The sequence below is a fragment of the Helianthus annuus genome, chromosome 4 (genome assembly GCF_002127325.2).
Source record: "Helianthus annuus cultivar XRQ/B chromosome 4, HanXRQr2.0-SUNRISE, whole genome shotgun sequence".
NCBI classification, from domain to species: Eukaryota; Viridiplantae; Streptophyta; class Magnoliopsida; order Asterales; family Asteraceae; genus Helianthus; species Helianthus annuus.
Genome location: NC_035436.2, coordinates 31,305,651 through 31,326,824, shown reverse-complemented (window position 1 = coordinate 31,326,824; position 21,174 = coordinate 31,305,651). Strand labels below are relative to the sequence as shown.

Sequence of the window (21,174 nt, the reverse complement as noted above, 5' to 3'; positions counted from 1 at the left end):
TTCATTTTTATTTATTTTTTCATGCACTTGTGCATATGCACTATCATGAACCATCTTCATCATTTTAAACATTTAATAGGAAGTTGGAAACTACAATTAAAACAAAGTTCAAAAAGCAAAATCGCAAACCAGCAATTCTAATCGAGAACACGTCAAAACCGACTAAACCGGACCATAAACACCTCTAAGTGCAAATTGATAACCTATTATCGGTTTATCACGTCATCCCTTAATGCCCCGTTGTTAAGTATCTTAGCCAGCATCCATATGATGAAAAATATAGACTAGCCAAACTAGTAACTAGTTACCGGTTTATCAAGCCATCCGATAGTACAAATCCACAATCGTGGGAAAAGAAAGTATAACATGGTAATGAGTAAGTTCGAAAGTATGCTTCTATTACACACAAAGATCCACCTCTACTTTGTACTCCTCTCCACAACCACATTTAACCATGTGAGAAATTTCCTGTCAAACATGTTAATCAGTATTTATCAAGATGAGATGTTAACGCTTTGAATAAGGTTGACACGGGTCAACATGTGCAACTTCAGACCATTTACATGAAAATAAATAGCGACTATGGGTTATGTTTTATCTCTAACGAGTCGAAAACTTATAATATTGTTATCACTTTTTAAACAACATAGTAATTATTTATATAATGTGTTCTAAAACTTTTGACAATAGTAAGTGTTTTGGGTCAATCCAACCTATACCAAAGCACATGGTTTTGACATGAAATCCAACCCGCTCACAAGGGAGTAACCTTTCGATTAAAATCAAATTATTTTCACTACAATTTTTATAGAAAATATATAAAAATCACACCCAAAAAGCTTTTCCTGCCAGCATTTTTGGAGATGATAAAGTGCTACTTGTTTAAAGTGTAGTCTGCAAACCGACCAAAATTCAAAAGCATGCTTACCTTAATAGTGTCAATTTGGCTTTGCATAGATTCTTGGTACTCAGTTTCTCCAGATTTGTCGGACATTAGAGCCCGGACCTCCTCTTCCAGTGCCTCGTTAGGCATGTCCCTTAGTTTCGGCTGCAACAACCAAATCATGTTATTTCAATAATAATTTATTTTCAATAAAATGATTTAAAAGGGTTTATCCATCAAAATTACATTTTTAACCCATTCGACCCATTTGATCAAAGTTATCCTGAATCAACCCATTAATAAGTAAATGGGTCGAAGCTGCTACACAAAGGTAAAACTGTTGCGGTGTTTTCATCATTAGCAGGGGTATAAAAACAGTTTGGAGTTATATTAGATGTCAGGTCAGCGGGTGCACAAATGCGAATGAACGCGATATGGGAGAACTAAAGTATATATCTGATATCGTGACAGCTAACCTCATAACTGTCCATTCTACACTTGAGTTCCTCCAATGATTGTTTGACCTGTACATAAAAGATTTATAAGAAAAGCATCTACATCAGTTAAAACAATTAGAATTTCGGAATATGAACATGATGGACAATTGCTACGTATCCGATTAAGCTCATAAGAACAATAATGTAATAATGGGTTGAACTGGTAGGAACAGGCTGGTCTGAGTTGGGTTGACCCACAGACACTTTTATGTTCTTTTAAAAAATGTAATAAATAATCCAGGTGCTAATTCGATTACAAAAACAATATAATAACAATAATAATCTAGAGAGTAAAATGAGGTTTGACCAGTTTTGCAACTTTCGTCCAAATGATTGTTTTTCCGCATCTGGATCCAAAAAGGTTTGAAATCTTTGCCATTTTAATCTGGCTTGTTAACTCCATCCATTTTTTCTCCATTAAGTCAGGGGTGTTTCCGTCTTTTTTTGTTAACTTAAAGGGCAATTCGGTCTTTTTCACGCATCTCCGGTGAGTTTACATAAAGTGAAAAAGACCGAATTGCCCTTTAAGTTAACATAAAAGACGAAAATACCCCTGACTTTACGAGCCGGATTAAAATGACAAGATTTCAAACCTTTTGGATCCAGATGCGAAAAAACAAACCTTTGGACGAAAGTCACAAAACTGGCCAAACCTCAGGAACGAACATGGCATTTTACTCATCTAAAAATAGACTTTGAATAGCTTTCAACCCATTTAACTAACTCGCTTTCAACCCATTTAACTAACTCATCACCCTTCCAGCTAACTTTTTAGATACACAAAGCCCAAATCGACTTGTTCATAACTCATAAGTAAATGGGTCGAAATTGTCATCTTTACAGATAATATATATTTCCAATTTCATTCCTAATTACAAATGATAGCAATATGGATCTGTTAACATGAAAGGGTTAGATTTATGTGCAAACCTTGTGACTCTCTGAAGCAAGTTCAGATCTCATCTGTGTCAGATTATCAAACTTAGCTTTAGCAGCATCAATCTTTTTCACCATATTCATGTACGCATCATCCCGAGACTCACAGCAAGTCACATGTACCTGTACTAAATAATACGCTCACATTAACCTAAGAGATCATATGAAAAAAAGACAACATAACAGGCCAGGATAAGAAATTACCGAACTATGTTGTCCGGACTTTGAGTTAGACTTGTATTTATTCAACCAGTCCTATAAATATTACGGAACGTTATTACTATTTACTTGAATGCTGTATATCCCAGAAAAAAACAACAAAAAAAGAACAGGTACAGAACCTGTTGTTCTTTTAATTTGGTACCGAGCTCCTCTTCAGTCTTTTCATACGATATACTGTTTCATTAAGCATAGCACACTCAGTACTATTATAATGTCTGGTATATATCTATTAGTTTTAGATATTTACAAATTACCGTTTATCGACAAGTTTGGTTGACAAGTTTACTTTTTCTTGTTGAATGAGCTCCAATGTCTGGATGGTATTTTGTAGAATCGAAAGGTAAGTTATACAGTAAGACCTTGTGAATAAGACAAGTGGAAATACTGTAGAAACTTGTTTAAATATATCAAAATGAATTATATTCCAACAAAACTCAGGCATTGTACAAGAGACATTTTCAAAAAAAAAAAGCAATGAGTCAAAATAACCCTACCTGTGAAAGTGTAGAAGAATCATTTTCCAACAAAGCAATTTTCCTTTGTCTTTCTAATATCTTTGAACATATGTCTCCCTTTGCATTCTTCATTGCATCAGAATCCTCCTTGAGTCGCTTTATTTCAGATTTAGCTGCATTTTCTTACAACCATCACTACATTAGATAGAAAGACAAGCACAAATGTACGAACCCAAAACAAAGACGAAAATGCAGATAGTCATGACCTCAATATAAAAGACAGATCATAACTCAATAGTGACCAAACAAGAGCTATCATAAATATCACATAAACAACCTACTTTCTATAATATGAAGATGTGAAATTTACAAAAATCAAATAATGTTCTGCTTCTACCCTTTACAAGTTCATGTGAGGCAGAGTTCGCCTCATCAAAGGGCTTGCTGCATTTATTGCCTGCTCTTGTATCTGCTAAAGTATGCATTTCTCGTCTATCCTTAGTGTCATTTCCTAGTAGCTACATCATGAGTAAAAGAGAGGTAATATTTTACTGTGCTTTAGCCGAGAATGCATGTCTATTTCTAGCCTTTTAACTAACTATAAAACTTTGTATTAACGAACACATCGGCCTGTACAATTTGAAAACCAATACAAGCTTGTCTAACTAACCAACACCAAGCTTCTTATCCAGGATGAGTATCCACATATATGACAAGTGTTAGATAGTTGCAGAAGGACATTGTTTTAGGGCTTTTTATATCTCATTACTTCAAATAACCCTGAGAATGAACATGAGCTTCCACATCATAGAAGAATAATATAATCCTCTACAGTTAAGCTAACAGTAATCAGATCCTAATGTTTTAACAATCGACAGCAATAAGATGCACGTATCCTATTGGACAAACTTGCACAATAATTCAGAAACTCAAAGACCTATATCATGAGCAATTGAGCATGAACACGATGAGCCTCCTCATTATAGAATAATAACATAATCATATACAATAAGCTACAGCTAAACTACCAGTAATCAGATCTGAATATTATAATCAACTGGTCAACATAAAAGCTACAATCTAGAGCAATAAGATGCACGTATGCTTTTAAATAAAGTTGCATAATAATAAATTAAAAACTCAAAAACCTAATTACCTGAATCGATCTCTTTTGTTAGAGTCTGAATCGTAGTGATCTGCATCTGCTCTTCAACAGAAATCTTCGCCGCTTGATCCTCCACATCTTCAATTACACAATCGCTCGCAAATCAGCAAACAGTTGAGAAATTGAAGAAGAAGAAGAAGAAAATAGCGAGAGATTCACCGTTCATATGAGATCGTAACGTTTTCATGTGCTGTAAGTATTCGTCCATCTTCTAGATCTTCGAAATTTCACAAAACGAAAACAAAATCAGAATGATATACTTGATTTAGAATCAATTTCTACTTCAGTAGTTCAAATTTATGCAAAATTTAGAGAATATGAAGTTGTTCAACACAAAAATTAAGAGAATTAGGGTTACAGTGAGTTGAAGAGATTTGAAATGGGGAGTTGTTAGCTGGTCTACCCGCGTTTCTTCGTGAACAGGAAAAGATCAAAATGGATCTTTTCATTTTTAAATTGAACTAGTGGGACTTTAAGCTCTTTGTTACAACAACGGTCCAATGCTGGCATTTGGTATAACAACCGAAAAAGATATATTAATGGGATATAGACACGTTTTGCATCGATCGAAAACTATAAAAACGAATACCAGTTCGACACAATGACTGAACGACACCCATGTTGTTTGCCTCGTATCGATTTGATTTGTTATTTACCATTAGCGTATTGGCACTCGCCATAGTTTATATACCGCCACGTCGACCGGTACCGGTGTTGTTCGAACAGTATCAGTGCGGTTTTCACGGTAAAGAAAGAACAAATCAACTATATTTGATAAATTTAAGTACCTCGTAATGGTATATTCTATAAAACATTTTATTATATTACTAAAATATGTCATGTCAAGAAAACTATAAAAAACGTTTCTCATAGCACAAAATAAAAAAAAAAATTAACTATATTTGACTTTTATCGTAAGCACGTCATAATGGTATATTTGAAATTCAAAAGATGTTATATTTTATTATCAAAATAACCAAAATGGTAACACGTCATTTTATAAAAGGAAAAAAACTAACATGTGGCATAGCGTTGATGACATGTACATTATGCTTCAATCACTTGTATGTTACTACTCACAAATCGGTTTTAAGTAAAATGTTTATATCTAGACATAGATAGAAATAAGCTCGCCACAACTGTATGCTCGTAATTTTATAAAATATCATAGCTTAAAAACTATAAGACCATGTGTAGTGGTAATGTGGTATAATGCCCCCACCATGGGGCATTATCCGACACGTGGCGTCCTAATCAGCGATGGGGCATTATAGCAAAAGTGGCGTAGTGGGGCATTATGCCAATAACCCCCATTCAATCATTTCACAATTATTTATTTTTAATTTAAAACATAAAAAACTTCATTAATTTAAGAGTTAATTACATAGTTAGTCCCTGTGGTTTGCACAAAATAACATATTTAGGTACTAATAGTTTAAAATCACCTTCTAGGGTATTAACGTTTCATTTTGTAACGTTTGGATGTATTAACTTCTAGGGTATTAACATAGTTAGTCCCTATGGTTTGTACAAAATAACATACTTAGGTACTAATAGAATGTGATTTTAAACCTACAAATAACGTTAATACCTGCAAACGTTACAAAATGAAAAGTTAATACCCTAGAATGTGATTTTAAACTATTAGGCACTAAGTATGTTACTTCGTACAAACCACAGGGACTAACTATGTAATTAACTCTTAATTTAAAAAAAAAAATACATTACTTGAAATAAAAATAAAAAAGAAACTGAAAAAAAAAAACAGGAAAAAAAAAACTGAAAAAAAAAACAGAAAATAAAAAAAACAGAAAATAACATGATCTAGAGTCCATATTTTTCTCTAATTTTTTGGCGACGCATTTGCGCAAGGATCAACGCATCGCCTTGTAGGTGGTCGATAGGTTTGGAAAAAAACTCAATGTCCTTTTCCATTTGCCTCGCCTCTTGCATCTCGTTAAATTTTTTGGTTTCAACCACTCGTTCCTTCATAATCTCATAACGTTGGTGGCCGAGGTCGCGAATGTCTTGGAGACGACGGTTCATCTTCTCGAAATCTTCCTTTAACTCGAGATCGGAAGACGACTCGACCATTTTTTTCCCGGTTCCCTTTCTTCTACCGGTGGGTCGGACCAACTCTTCTTGAATTCCCTCGTCAACGTCCACCTCCTCATTTAAATCAACATTGCGGGCATCCGATGTCGGAGTTGACGGGTCAACGGAGGATGATGTTTTTGACCTTTTAGCCCGACGTCTACTACTAGACGTCATTGGATTAACTACCGCCCACTTTGGACTTTTTCGTAGTAGCTCCCAACACTTATAGTACGTGAAAGGGCATTTTGTCCTCTCGAACTCCTCCAAAGTCTTCGTTAAAACCCCCATGTCACCTTCACCGCTCGGCCGATTATCGTAGTTACGTTGGAAGACTTCTTGGAACGCATGACACTTGTTGTTGATGTCGGTCCATTTGCTAGAAATGGAATCTTTGTCCCGATGTTCGCCTTGACCCCACGTGCTAAAGAAGAGTGCACGAACCCTATCCCAAAAAACCGGGCCCGTTTGAAAGTTTGCTACAAAAAAAAATTATAAGTTGTATGTTAAAAATTAAAGTAACAAAATAAGTAAAATAATATTTATATAAAATAGTTACCGGTATCTTCGTCCTCCGAAATGTCGAGAAATGCCCGATTCAACGTGAATTCCTCTTCCTTCGTCCATTTAATTTAATGATATTTTTTGTACGCCGCGGTGCGTCTTTTTCCTTCTTCTTATGCGACCTTTTGCCGCGTTTCGATGTTTCTTGCACCGGTTCGGGTTGCGTCTCCGGTACGACTTCCACATCGGGTTCGGCTTCGGGTTGTGACGGTTGAGACCCGCCGGCTTGACCATAGCCGAAAGTGGGAGGAACAAACGGAGGGGCGCCGCTCAAGTAAGCCGCGTAAGTTAAAAAGCTCGGGTCCATGTCTTCAAGGTTGTACGGGGTTTGCGGTTGGGTTATGTTCGGGTTCGGGTTCGTGGGTCTTGCGGGGACACCAAAAGGGGGGCGGTATGGATGCATGATTGTATAAAAATTAGAAGAAAGTGGGTTTTTTTATAAAAATTAGAAGAAAGTGGGAGAGAAAGTGAGTTTTTTATAAAAAAAAAAAGTGAGAATGGGGGGTATATATTTATAGTGGGTAATATTTTAAATTAAAAAAATAATAATAAATAATATGACCGTTGTCAACGGTCAAAAAGTGGGCCCCCTCTCAATTTTAAGCGTTTTAATTAAAACGCCGGACGAATTTTTTATTGAAAATAACGCCCTATAACGCCGGGTGTAATGGCATGTGGGGCGTTATAGGGTGTTTTAATTGAAAAATTTTTAAAAAACACGCCCCAGTACAGACGGTCTAAGCGAAAAACAAAGCTCAATAGTAATTATAATAATAAAATGCTGTATTGGTAAAAACTTTACTACATAAGCAATACGCATCATTAAAATGTGCACAACATATTCAATGATTACGGATAATACTTTCTTAACTTCCAATACATAAACAAAATTAAAAAAAAAAAGATTTTATTGGTTAAAAAGAGGTGGGCCTGTTATGGACTAATACCATTGTAAGGTATGAGACTTGTCCCACATTGGTTGTATGGGCAACTGATGTGGGGTTTATATACCAAATGGGTTCTCTCACCCACCAGACTAGTATTTTGGGTTGTGTTCTCTTGTTTGGTATGTAACATTGGTATCAGAGCCAGAACTCGGAGTGGTGGCCTGGAGAGAGCCAGCCGTGACCAACGAGACTCGGAGTGGTGGCCTGGAAAGAGCCAGCCGTGACCAACATGACCGTGACCAACGAGGACGTTGGCTCTTAAGGAGGGCCGATTGTTATGGACTAATACCATTGCAAGGTATGGGACTTGTCCCACATCGGTTGTATGGGCAACCAATGTGGGGTTTATATACCAAATGGGCTCCCTCACCCAACAGACTAGTCCTTTGGGTTGTGTTCTCCTGTTTGGTATGCAACAGGGCCCCACCTGCACACCCCTTTTTGCTCGTTATCACGGTGGCGGACAAGGGTTGGCGCCCCCCTTTTAATAACATGGGGGTAGTCGATGGCGGACAAGGGCGCTAAACATGGCCGATGTGGCGGGTGGCGCTAAGCCACACCGCATGGCCTTACAACAATTTAGCATCGGACAACCTTACGTTAAAATTTTCTTCCACGCAAGGCATCAACTCTTTGTTCATAATTCAAACTTAAGTAATCAAGTCCTTACATCTATGTCATAATTAATAACGATATTCAAGATCAGATATACAGCTTTGCAAGTGAAAAAAAGGGTAACAACTCACATAATCATAAATGGCCAAAAAAGAAAATGATGTCTACCCCTAACATTGGTTATGTCTTTTTTGTGGGGATTGGAATTTTGACTTCAATAACAAAGAGCACCCACAGTGCCGGACGAACCCATCTCACATCGCCGGACTAAATCGAACGAACGCACCTCCCCTCACAACTCTTCCAAAATCTCATCCGCGCTTGCAGGCTTTCTCACTAACGTCTCTCTTCCACCTAGAGGCGAGCTTGATCTGAACATGCCTCTGACACGTTGTGGTGCTCGAAGTGTCAACTACTATATAAACTAACAATAAGTTTTATTTTATGACTCATGAGTTGGCTTAATTAACCTCCCACCTAAGTACCAAAATAGTTGGTCTAGGTAGTCCAGTAGACCTATTCGCCTAAACTAAAGTCAGTAGGACACTTGTTGAAAATAGTTCATGTTAATACTCATTACATGATGAACTTACTGAATTGCTTAACCAACCTTCGTCAGATTAATTAGTTGGGTAATTGGTTATTATCTGACAAGTCAAGAAATTGAAGCAAAGACACCCTGTATGCATAATGTAATTTTTTTGACCCGACCATTCTAACGTGACCAAATCCACTTACAAAAGATATTGGATCCGCTACTGAATGAAATTGATAACTGGTTACCGGTTTATCATCCCATCCCTTAACGCCGGGTCGTTATCTTAGCCGGCATCCATATGAAGAAAAATATATACTAGCCAAATTGGTAAAACCCTGTTATCGGTTTAACAAGCCATTCGATACTACAATCGTCGGTAAAGAAAGTACAATACTTTAATGAGTAAATTTGAAAGCATGCTTCTATTAAACATAAGCATCTATTACTCGGTTTCTCCAGATTTGTCGACATAAGAGCCCGAACCTCCTCTTCTAGAGCCGCAGAACATATCCCTTAGTTTTGACCACAACCTCCAAATCACCAAACAACAAAATTAGGCTGATTATAATAAAAGTGACAACAAGGATGGGTCGCAGGTTCGGGCAGGTTGGGTAACAGATCCATATGATGGGTTGACTAGAAACACTTTCTCATTAAATTATGTGAACCTTTCTTATAAATAATAAACGAGATTAATTAAGACCATCATCAAAATTATATTATTTCAGTAAAAAATTTTCGAGAAAATGATTTAAAAGTGTTTATCCGTCAAAACTTCAATTTTAACCCGTCCGACCCATTTGATAAAGGTTAGCCTGAATCAACCCATTTTATAAGTAAATGGGTCGAAACTGCCACACAAAGCAATGAAACGACAACCGATGTGGCATGTTCCCCTGATTAAGAAAGCTTAGAGATGCGAGGGAAAACAGTTTGTACTTAAATTGGATGTGAGGTTAGCTGATAAGCAAATGCAAAAAAACATGACATGCGAGAATTAAAGTATATCTGTAACAACGAACCTCATAATTGCCCATGCTACACTCGAGTTCCTCCAATGCTGTTTTGAGTTCCTCCAATCCTTGTTTGGCCTGTACAGAAAAGATTCATGAACAAAACATCTACATCAGTTGAAACAATTAGAATTTCGATATAAGAACATGATGGACAATTGCTACATATTTGATTAGCTTGCATCACCTCCTCAAGATGTGCCCTCCAATCATATTTCTCCCCTCCCTTGGGTTCTCGGTTAGCTTGTGTCACCTGTGCACTCCAATCGTATTTCTCCCCTTCGATAAGTTCTTGGTTAGATTGCATCACCTCCCCAAAATCTTCTTGCATCCTCTTCTCAACAAGTGGAGTCCAATCATAGCCTTTTGAAGCAGTTGATTTTGGAGTTTGAGGTTGAGGTTGTTGCTGATAGTCTTGATTAGGAGCAAAATTAGAGTTTGGTGGCCTACATTCCCTTGCAAAATGACCCGGCTGATTGCAGTTATATATCTATTATTTATAAATATCTTACTAATTACCGCTTCTCAACACTGGTTGACAAATTTACTCTTTCCTGTTGAATAAGCTCCAATGTCTGGATTTATTTTGTAAAATCAAAAGATAAGATATACTGTAAGTAAGACCTTGTAAATATCATTTTCCAACAAAGCAGTGAGTCAAAATGACCCTACCTGTGAAAGTGTAGAAGAATCATTTTCCAACAAAGCAATTTTCCTTTGTCTTTCTAATATCTTTAAACATATGTATTCCTTTGTATTCTTCAATACATCAGAATCCTCCTTGAGTCGCTTTATTTCAGCTTTAACTGCATTTTTGGACAACTATCACTCCATCAAGGAGAAAGACAAGCATAAATGTACAAACTCCAAACAATGACGGAATGCATATGGTCATGACTTCAATATAAAAGACAGATCTTAACTCAATAGTGACCAAACAACAGCTATTATAAATGTTACATAAATAACCTACTTTAGTACTTTATATAATACGAAGATGTGAACTTCATGAAATTAAATATTGTTCTGCTTCTACCCTTTTAAAAGATCTTGTGATGCAACGTTTGCCTCATCAAAAGGTCAGCTGCATGTATTATCCTGCTCTCGTATACACTAAAGTACGCAATTTCTTGTTTATCCTTGGTGTCATTTCATGTACTTAGCTAATAATATATTTTAACTAACTACTACTTTGAATTACCAACTCATCTGAACCTCATTTATAGGCCACCTGCTTTGCACAATTTGAAAATCGATACCAGCTTGTTCAACTAACAAACATCGAGTTTCTAATCTAGGATGAGTATCTACATATATGACAAGTGTTAGATAGTTGCAGAAGGACATTGTTTTAGGGCACATTTTATATCTCATTACTTCAAAAACCAGCAGCAAGAGCAATAAAGCATGAACATGAACTTCCTTATCACAGAAGAATAATACCATATACAATAAGCTACAGTTAAACTAACAGTAATCGGATCCGAATATTTTAATAAACTAGACAGCAGAAAAGCTACAATCAACAGCAACAAAATGCACGTATCATTTCGGACAAACTTGCACATTAATTTAGAAACTTGAAGACCTAAATCATGAGCAAATGAGCATGAACATGAGCTTCCACATCACAGAAGAACAATATAATCCTCTACAATAAGCTATAGTTAAACTAACAGTAATCAGATCTCAAACGCCCTCTCAATATTCTAACTAATTAAACATGATAAAATATACAATCTACAGCAATAAGACGCACATATCATTTTGAAGTGTTGAACAAACTTGCACAATAAGTAATAAACTCAAACATACCTAATTCATGAGCATGAACACGAGCCTCATTATATTATATTATATTATATTATATTATATTATATTATATTATATTATATTATATTATATTATATTATATTATATTGTTTTGTTTGTAAAATTATGTATTGGCTATGAGTATTGAGTTTGGGTTTATCATGCTTAGATTAAATCAACAAAATGATTTTTTAGAAAACGAAAATTTAGATTCTGAAGTTGATTTTGATGAAAATTATATCTCTGACGAAGATTTTAATTTTAGTAGATATGAATGGAATAGTTCTGACTTTTAATATGATGATACTGATTGGCAATATAATTCATCTAAATGGATAACCATAATTTTAATAAACTAAAAGAAAGTGAAAATTTTCTATGTGACTAGTTTGTTACAAGATAATCCATTTAGTATTATCATTTAATTTTTTATAATTTATTACCATCCTAGGCTTACCTCTCTTAATTTCTGCATGTTTTCTTACCATGAATGCAGGAGAACTATGAGGGCTATGACTAGCTTTGATTAATTTTAAATCCAGGTTTTCCCGAAATCTCCTTTTTACCAAAATGGGTCAAAGATGGAGTTAGAGATTGTTATTTAAATAATCCCACAATAACTCCAAAAGATGTCATGGCTCTAAAACTCTTTTCTGCAGGGCCTGATTTTTACAATGAATATTATTATCCAGCTTTTCACTTTATTCAGATAGAAAAGGTTAATTTAGCCTTTACTTATTCAGTTAATACTAATACTGAAAGAAAGATTTTTCATAAATAACTTGCCTTTCAAACCAGAATATAAAAGACTTATTAGGTAGCAAACACTATTGTCTGAATATCATTTTGATATAGAAATAAGGGAAATTGGATTCAAATAATCCCAACTTGCTCAATTTGGCCGATAATAATCCCAACTCAGTTATTGGCCGATAATAATCCGAACTGGTCCACTTTTGGCCGATAATAGTCCGCCGTTAAAAATAGCTTAACGGAGTTAAGCTTTTTTCCGAATTACAAACCGATGTTTTATGAATTTTGATCAGAACGAGGATACGATTCGATTTATGTAAAACTTACCTCGAAACGGTGCTTCAAACGACTTAATTTTGTTAATTGGAAATTTAAACACCCGAATTGAAGCACCGTTTTCGTCGTTTGGGGCAGTATTTCGAGGTAAATTTTATATCAATCAACACGTATTTTCGTTCTGATCAAAATCCATAAAACATCGGTTTGTAATTCGGAAAAAAGCTTAACTCCGTTAAGCTATTTCTAACGGCGGACTATTATCGGCCAAAAGTGGAACAGTTCGGATTATTATCGGCCAATAACTGAGTTGGGATTATTATCGGCCAAATTAAGCAAGTTGGGATTATTTAAATCCAATTTGCCTAGAAATAATCAAATCTGATAAAAATGTTTTAGCAGATTTCTTAACCAGAGATGGAGGAGCAAGAATTAGCCCAAAGGATGGATAAATATATTGATGATATGGATAAACAAATAAAGTCGATAAAAGAAATTGCAAAAGATATGGGAGAAATACTCCATATCTTTAATCTTATGGATCAAACTCAATACTTATTGGCTATGAGTATTGAGTTTGGGTTTTTCAAGTCTGGAAATATTTTGTTTGTAAAATTAATTGGGAATTTTCTTCCATATGCATTTTTTATTCTTTTTACAACTATTAAGTGGTGACATGGTGTTTTTAATATTATTTGATATGCTATTATATCAAAAGTTATTTTGTTAAATCTTTCTAGGAAATCATTTCCTAATAGTACATCTGATCCTGAATTATAAAAATAAAATGGTGGACATTTAACCATATATGATCCTATTAATATTGTTGGATTTTTTACTCCTCTTCTCAGAGGGATTATATCTTTTGAAAAACTAACACCGTTACAAGGTGTTAAATCATCATGATATTCTATTGGAAAGCAATCAGGTTTACATATGCATAACCCTGATCCACTATCTATATTAGCAGCAAAGTATTCCGCTTTATAATCTTTATAGGTTATTCCTATAGGGATGTATATACTTTTAGGACTTGTCATTTTGGTATATATATCATCTTATCATTATATGTGATTTTTAACCCATAAGAGGTTATTTGATAAGGTTTAACATTTTCTAAAAAGGTTAATCCTAGCATTATCTCTAATGTGTCATTTTCATCTTCATTACCTATTAATAATCTTAATGGAATTTTTTCTTCTCCAAATTTAATTACAGTTTCTATGGCTTCATTTATTTCATGTAACTCACCATTAAAGTTAATATATTGGTGAGGTTCTTCTAACGGATATTTTTGCAAATGGTTACATAATTTATGATTTATATAATTTCCATTTGCACCTGTATCTATTAGTATATCTATATGAGAGAATTTCTTTCCATTGAAATATTCTCCTTTTATTTTATAATTTCTTATGTTATCTTCTTTAGCATCAATGATATTATAAAATCTACTAGAATTAGTCAGCCTTGTAAGGGGATGACTAACTACACCTTTATTTGTAAAGGATAATCTAGGGGTGATCTGGTTGGTAAATAGAAGTGGTTTATCTTGTAAATCAAGACTTAATGGTCTTGAATCTATTTCCTCAATTTTAGGTAGGGTTGGTATTTGTATTTGGCATACTTCATTAAACAAAAAAGGAAAATCTATAGTATCTTTTATACTAAAACAATCAGAATGGTGGGTATTTGATATAGCATATGATATAGCATATGTAATAGAATATGGCCTATTTTGTTGTTTAAAGAAATCTTTTCTTTTAAAATCTTGTAACAAACTTAAAGTTTTATCAAAATCTTTGTCTTGGATATAATAGGAAATTCTTGGGTATATATTAAAATTTAGTTTACCATATTGCAAATTTCCTCGTAGTATTCCTAGACATGCTTCTTCTCTGTTTTGGATTCTATTATCCATAACTGCTAATTCTATAGGGGTATCTATACCTTCTTTAAAGGTGGATATTATTAGTATTTGGATAGCTCCTACATGTACCCATCCTAAAGTATTCCTTATTTCAGGCTTTATCTTTTGTAATTTTTCTTGAATATCTTTTTTAGACAATAATGGTATCATTACTTTGTTAGATGTTATATTAATATCTAAAGCTCGTTCCTGAATATTCAACCCATAATATAGATTATGATTTCTTGGTTTTATCCCTAACCTTTGTAAAGTATTTATTTTAAATCCCGAATAATTTGATAATGAAAAATTTTCATGTTGTATTTGTTTTAATTTTTTCTTATTTATTAAAATTTCTTGTTTATATTCTCCTAGTTGTTCTTCATGACAATCTATTATAAAACTATCTGTTTTACTAGTAGTAGCTACGTCAGATTTATTCATTTTCAGAGGAAGTATATCAGTTTCAGTTAAAATAAATATACATTCATCAGAATCTATATCATGAAGAACGTTAATTTGTATGAATTCTCCTTCATCTATCATTTTTTCCATATCATCATCTATTTCAAATATTTTAAGATTTTTATTAAACTTTTTAGGACAATTATTTGCAAGATGTCCTTCCTTATGACAAATAAAGCATCTACATTTTTTGGGATTTAGATTTCTTTTATATGTAGGCTTAAAAGTCTGTTTATATCCCTTTCTTTTATAGTATTTGGTTTTACGCTTTTTAAAATATCTTTTCCTAAATTGGCTTCTTTTCTTATATTTTCTTTTTATCTTTCCATAGTAAAAAGAACTATCACATCCTATCATTAAAGGCATTTTTGGGCTACTACAACATAAAGATATTTTTCTTTTTAAATTTTTACTCATTTTAGCTAGTATGGCATCTCCACACCACTCGCTCAATTTATCTCTAGCATGTGTTATTCTTTTTCCTAAAGTATCAGTTGTTCCTGGGTTATATGTATTTATTAGTTTTTGCCCCCATGGGTCAGGTATCTTTGCAAAAAATAAAGGTAAATAATTACATGTATCTGGTACTTGGTTATAGATATGATAATAATAATCTTGAAAAACACAAATATATCTATCAATTTTACAAATATCACATAATTGTAGACGTAATAAAGCTGTCAAATATTTTTGTATAGTTGCCGGGTCTTTTATTATATTACCTTCCCCACAAAACTCTAATGTAAAAGCTTCAACAGCTCTTGTTATTATGTTTGCTATATTTTGATCTGCTGATTCAAATATACAGCTTTTTGCATCAGGGCTTATGTTTTGCCAATATCTTAAAGCACTGTTTAAAAAAGTCCTTTCTAAAAATCCTTTTATTGTTTCAATGTCCATTTTATTAACAGAAACTGCTATTCTAAAAGCGGTTTCCCATTTATCTATTGCTTCTTCGGTATTGTTTACACAATCTATATCTAAATATATTCCAAAAGGATTAATTGGTTCATTTTTCATAACTTGGTATGGTTTATAATTATCCTCTTGTTTTATTGTTGACTTTATTGCAGCATATCCTAAAGTAGGCCTATGAGATTCATTTCTTATTGGTATATTTTTATCCTTACTTGTACTAGGTGTATCATTTATATTAAAATTTTCACCAACTTTAATATTTATAAAATTTTCATTTAACTCCATATCTCTTACTTTAGTTACTAAATCTTCTACTTATTATATTATATTATATTATATTATATTATATTATATTATATTATATTATATTATATTATATTATATTATATTATATTATATTATATTATATTATATTATATTATATTATATTATATTATATTATATTATATTATATTATATTATATTATATTACATTACATTACATTACATTACATTACATTACATTACATTACATTACATTACATTACACTACATTATATTACATTACATTATATTATATTATATTATCTTATATTATATTATATTATATTATAGTAGATTATATTATAGTATAGTATAGTATAGTATAGTATAGTATAGTATAGTATAGTATAGTATAGTATAGTATAGTATAGTATAGTATAGTATAGTATAGTATAGTATAGTATAGTATAGTATAGTATAGTATAGTATAGTATAGTATAGTATAGTATAGTATAGTATAGTATAGTATAGTATAGTATAGTATAATAATCAACTAGTAGCATTAGCAGTCTCCAAACCAAGCATTTGAATTTGCGCCTTCCACCACGAAAGCGCGCTTCCCTCAAGGGTACCAGTAGCAAACTTCACCCAATTAGCTGGGGGACATTCGCAGACAGCGAAGACAGCTTCGACCTTCTCGATCCAGTGCAGAAGCCCTATGGCACCCTCAGTGCCATTGAAAGGAAGAGGCTTGCAATCCATGAAGGTCTTGAAAGTACAAACACGTGGTTGCACAGGCGCATGCTGACCTGTTGTGAGGAGTGAAGCGAAATGGGTTTAGAGGTGAAAAGACGATGCGGCGGTAGGATCTAAACATCCTAAAACAACGAGCTTACATCCAGGGTGAGCTGCGAAAGCTGCAGCCACCGTGTTGATCAGGTTAGTGAACTGAGCCTGAGTCATGTTGACGTTTCCTCGTCCGCGTCCACTCATTGTCTTCATAGCCAGAAAACATAGTATGAGTGTGATGTCGTAATATAGCGAGAATGAGATAGAAGGGGGAGGCGTATCTATCTAATTAGGCAAACTAGTACTTATAGCAGAGCAGAAAGCATAAGACAAACAAGCAAGTAAACATGGGTCCGAGCTATAAGGTCAGATAAGTCGAGTCTTGCACTTGGAGTGTAGTGTTGTCACGAGTCACGGGTTATAGTCTGGTTTTTCTCAAAAAGATTTTCCCCTTTTTAAAACCAAGTTCACTATAACCAATGGCTCTGATACCAATCTGTCACACCCCCAAACTCCACCTGCGGAGTACCATCCGCTTGAGGGCGTGACTGACCAGGATCCAGCCACCAATTATACTGAATAATTGAATTAATAACCAAAGTAATACTCACTAACCATACGATTAGCAAATATCATGTTTCGAGCTTAAAGTTTTAAGTTCAAATAATAGTAAGTAGCGGAAGCATAAGCAAAACAGTTTTAAACAAGGTTCATAGTTCATGTTTATTTAGCACCCAACACAGGGGTAGACGAACACTACACATCCCCAAGCAGCAAGCTCCCCAGTCACTGGTTACCTGCAAAGCATGCAGTAAGGTGTCAACAATAATGTTGAGCGAGTTCACTAGTTGTCCAGTTTTAATTACCAAAAACTTGTTTCACCAGTTAATTTATCCGTTTATACATGCCATGGGGAGCTACCCCAAAAGTTAGCGACTAAACTGTTTTTCCAATACCGAACACTAGGTAACCGTTGCGTTTCCGCAGGATGCCCCGATGTCAATGTTCTATCATCATTGACGGATGCCTGAGTACATTAGTTCACGACCGATCCCATACACGGGCACGGTGTGAGGCTGGTAAAACCTAAATAGCGCTATCAACTAATAACCCGTTCGCCTGGCCCCGGCGACTAATCGGTATTATGTAGTAGGGACTTGAGTGATAGAGTTTCGTTTAGTGCCGTTTGTTGCAATCCGTATAAACAGTAATTAACTAAAGGTTCCCAATAACAAGGGAAGAAAAGTAAGTTGTATCCCTCATAAGGGGATAGTGTTGTTTTTAGTTCCGTTTCCCAAACCACCGGGAACGCATGCTTTAAGTTGTGAACTCACCTTGGGTTGCTCGGTAGATTAATTACCCGGTCAATCACGTTGGTCACCACGTCCTAGCATGGTTACCAAATATAGGTCAAGTTGGGGTACAAGTAATCACATATAATCTACACATAACTAACACATAGCATGCATACAAACATACATTGGGTTATTGGGCCGGCCCTAACATTTGCATAGTCAGCAACACATAGTCCAGTCAAACAGGTAGCCCAATCAAACACGTTGTGGCCCAATAACCAAAACAGGCAGTCCAGTCGAGACAAAGCGGTCTCGACTCGAGAACGCACAGTCTCGAGTCGCAACCAGGAGGTTTCGTGTTATCATGTTTTGGTCTCGAGTGGTGCTGGTCAGGAGTCGCAATCTCAGAGGTCTCGAGTCCAGTCTCGAGTCGAGATCATGAAGTCTCAACTCGAGACCTTGCCAGTCTCGAGTCCCTGAAGTCCGTCTCGAGTCGTCAAGGGATGGTCTTGAGTCGCAACCAAGGGTCTCGACTCGAGACCACAGTTACGTGCACATAAACCTTCTAGAACCTGTCACATGTACTAACCAATAGAATTCTGTTTTCATGAAATTTGGTACTAGCCAATAGCATTTCCAAAAACATGTTTTATTGTCTGATTTATAACAAAATGGATCAAACAAGGTATCTTCAAATATTTATGTCAACATTCAAATAGTTCATCCTATATTCAAATAGTTTATCCTATATTCAAATAGTTCATCCTGTATTCAAATAGTTCATCCTTCACAACCATGCATTTTTGGGAGCAAAATAACTAAGATAAAAAGGTTACTATAAAACTTAACCTAATCCGAATGGTTCTAATCCTCTTTTTACCAAACCGTTCATATATAAATCATGAAGAAACATGGTTAATCAAGTAAAACATGCTACTCATATCATCAAGAAAGGACCTTATCTAATCATCATACATAAACAACAACTTTTAAATATCCAACCAAAGGAGATACTAACCGGCTAGGCTCAAGGTGTGATAATATGAAGAATAAGCTTCAAATTAGGATCTGAAGCTAGAACCGAGAGTCCTTGGTTGAGTCCGAGAGAGAGAAGGAGATGAGAGGAGGTTGATGATGATTTAGGGTTTTAGGGTTTTAGTGAAGGAGAGAGTGAGTGAGATGAGGGAGAGTGTTTGACAATGGTAAAAGTTGCAAAGGTTGGTCACCCTCAAGGGTTTTATATCCGTCTCGAGTGGGTTAGGTGTTTCCGAATGTGCTTCTCGGTTGCATGGCCCAACCGGCCCGATTGTCACTGTTCACTCGAGACCGGGAGTGGTCTCGAGTCGGATCCTTGGGGTCTCGGCTCACTTGTAACACACACATATATATAATATACATACACACAACACATAATAACAGATAATCCATAGTTTTCATTTAATAATATACGTACACGCAATGTTAAATCAAGAAGGTTGCCCGGGAAAACCCGAAGTGTCACATTATCCCCAAGTTTTAAGAACTTTCGCCCCGAAAGTTAAGGCAGTCACTGTCAAGCTAGTATAAGTGAGAACGTTTCAACGGGGTGTCACATCATCCCCCCGTTAGTTTGGCATTTCGTCCCGAAATTGGTTGTAGCTTCAGTGCTGGGGGTTTCGTTTGGGAACAACTGGGAATACCTGTGCTTCATCTGGTCTTCCCGCTCCCAGGTAAACTCTGGGCCACGTCGCGAGTTCCAACGGACTCGCACGAGAGGTATCTGGCTACGTTTGAGGGTTTTGATCTCTCGATCCGTGATCTCAATCGGTTCCTCAGTAAAGTGTAGCTGTTCGTCAATTGTGAGTTCCTTGAAAGGAATTACAAGCGTTTCGTCTGACAAGCAATTCTTCAGATTAGATATGTGAAATACGTTGTGTACCGCACTCAGTTCTTCAGGCAGGTTCAATCTATAAGCAACCTTACCGATTTTCTCGGTAATTTCGAATGGTCCAATATATCGCGGATTAAGCTTGCCCCGTTTACCAAAGCGTACCACACCCTTCCAGGGTGAGACTTTAAGTAGAACCCGGTCACCGACCTGGAATTCTAGTGGTTTCCTGCGCTTATCAGCGTAGTCTTTCTGACGGTCACGAGCTGCCGCCATGCGTTGTCTGATCTGGGCAATCTTTTCCGTTGTATCTACCACCATCTCTGGGCCCGTGATTTGACTATCACCGATTTCCGTCTCGAGTGGGTTAGGTGTTTCCGAATGGGCTTCTCGGTTGCATGGCCCAACCGGCCCGATTGTCACTGTTCACTCGAGACCGGGAGTGGTCTCGAGTCGGATCCTTGGGGTCTCGGCTCACTTGTAACACACACATATATATAATATACATACACACAACACATAATAACAGATAATCCATAGTTTTCATTTAATAATATACGTACACACAATGTTAAATCAAGAAGGTTGCCCGGGAAAACCCGAAGTGTCACATTTAACACAAAAAATAAGAGAATTAGGGTTACAGTGAGCGAGAGCGAGAAGGATAAGCACATTGAAGAAATTTGAAATGGGGAGTTGTTATATATACAACAAAGTTGGTCTGCCCACGTTTTTCGTGAACAGGAATAGATCAATACAAATCTAGGGGAAGTTCAATTGAAAACCACTAGTTATTGTGAAAACTCAAAAACTAATTAAAAAAAAGCCAAGAAAACATACAAATTTTTTTTTATTTTTTTTTTGCAAACCAAATTTCGCAGGTTTTTTTATATAAAAAAAATTTCAAAAAAAAAAAAA

General features: G+C 35.3%; 1 protein-coding gene across 4 annotated transcripts; it reads right to left on the bottom strand.

Annotated features, from left to right (window-relative positions):
• Positions 1–189: 189 nt before the first annotated feature.
• LOC110936039 lies at positions 190–20,943 on the bottom strand. Of its 4 annotated transcripts, none has more exons than XM_035989142.1 (11): positions 20,901–20,943; positions 4,318–4,383; positions 4,150–4,236; positions 3,033–3,175; positions 2,793–2,851; positions 2,658–2,712; positions 2,521–2,571; positions 2,311–2,439; positions 1,360–1,407; positions 929–1,048; positions 190–468 (listed from the first exon to the last, which is right to left on the bottom strand). In XM_035989142.1, the coding sequence occupies exons 2-11, from the start codon at positions 4,364–4,366 to the stop codon at positions 400–402; spliced, it is 810 nt and encodes a 269-aa protein (XP_035845035.1). In that variant the 5' UTR covers positions 4,367–4,383; positions 20,901–20,943; the 3' UTR covers positions 190–399. The 4 variants fall into 4 exon arrangements, with proteins under 4 accessions (XP_035845035.1, XP_022034080.1, XP_022034081.1 ...); XM_022178388.2 differs by lacking the exon at positions 20,901–20,943 and adding an exon at positions 4,517–4,615 and having other exon boundaries at positions 4,318–4,375; XM_022178389.2 differs by lacking the exon at positions 20,901–20,943 and adding an exon at positions 4,517–4,614 and having other exon boundaries at positions 3,033–3,166; positions 4,318–4,375.
• Positions 20,944–21,174: the final 231 nt, after the last annotated feature.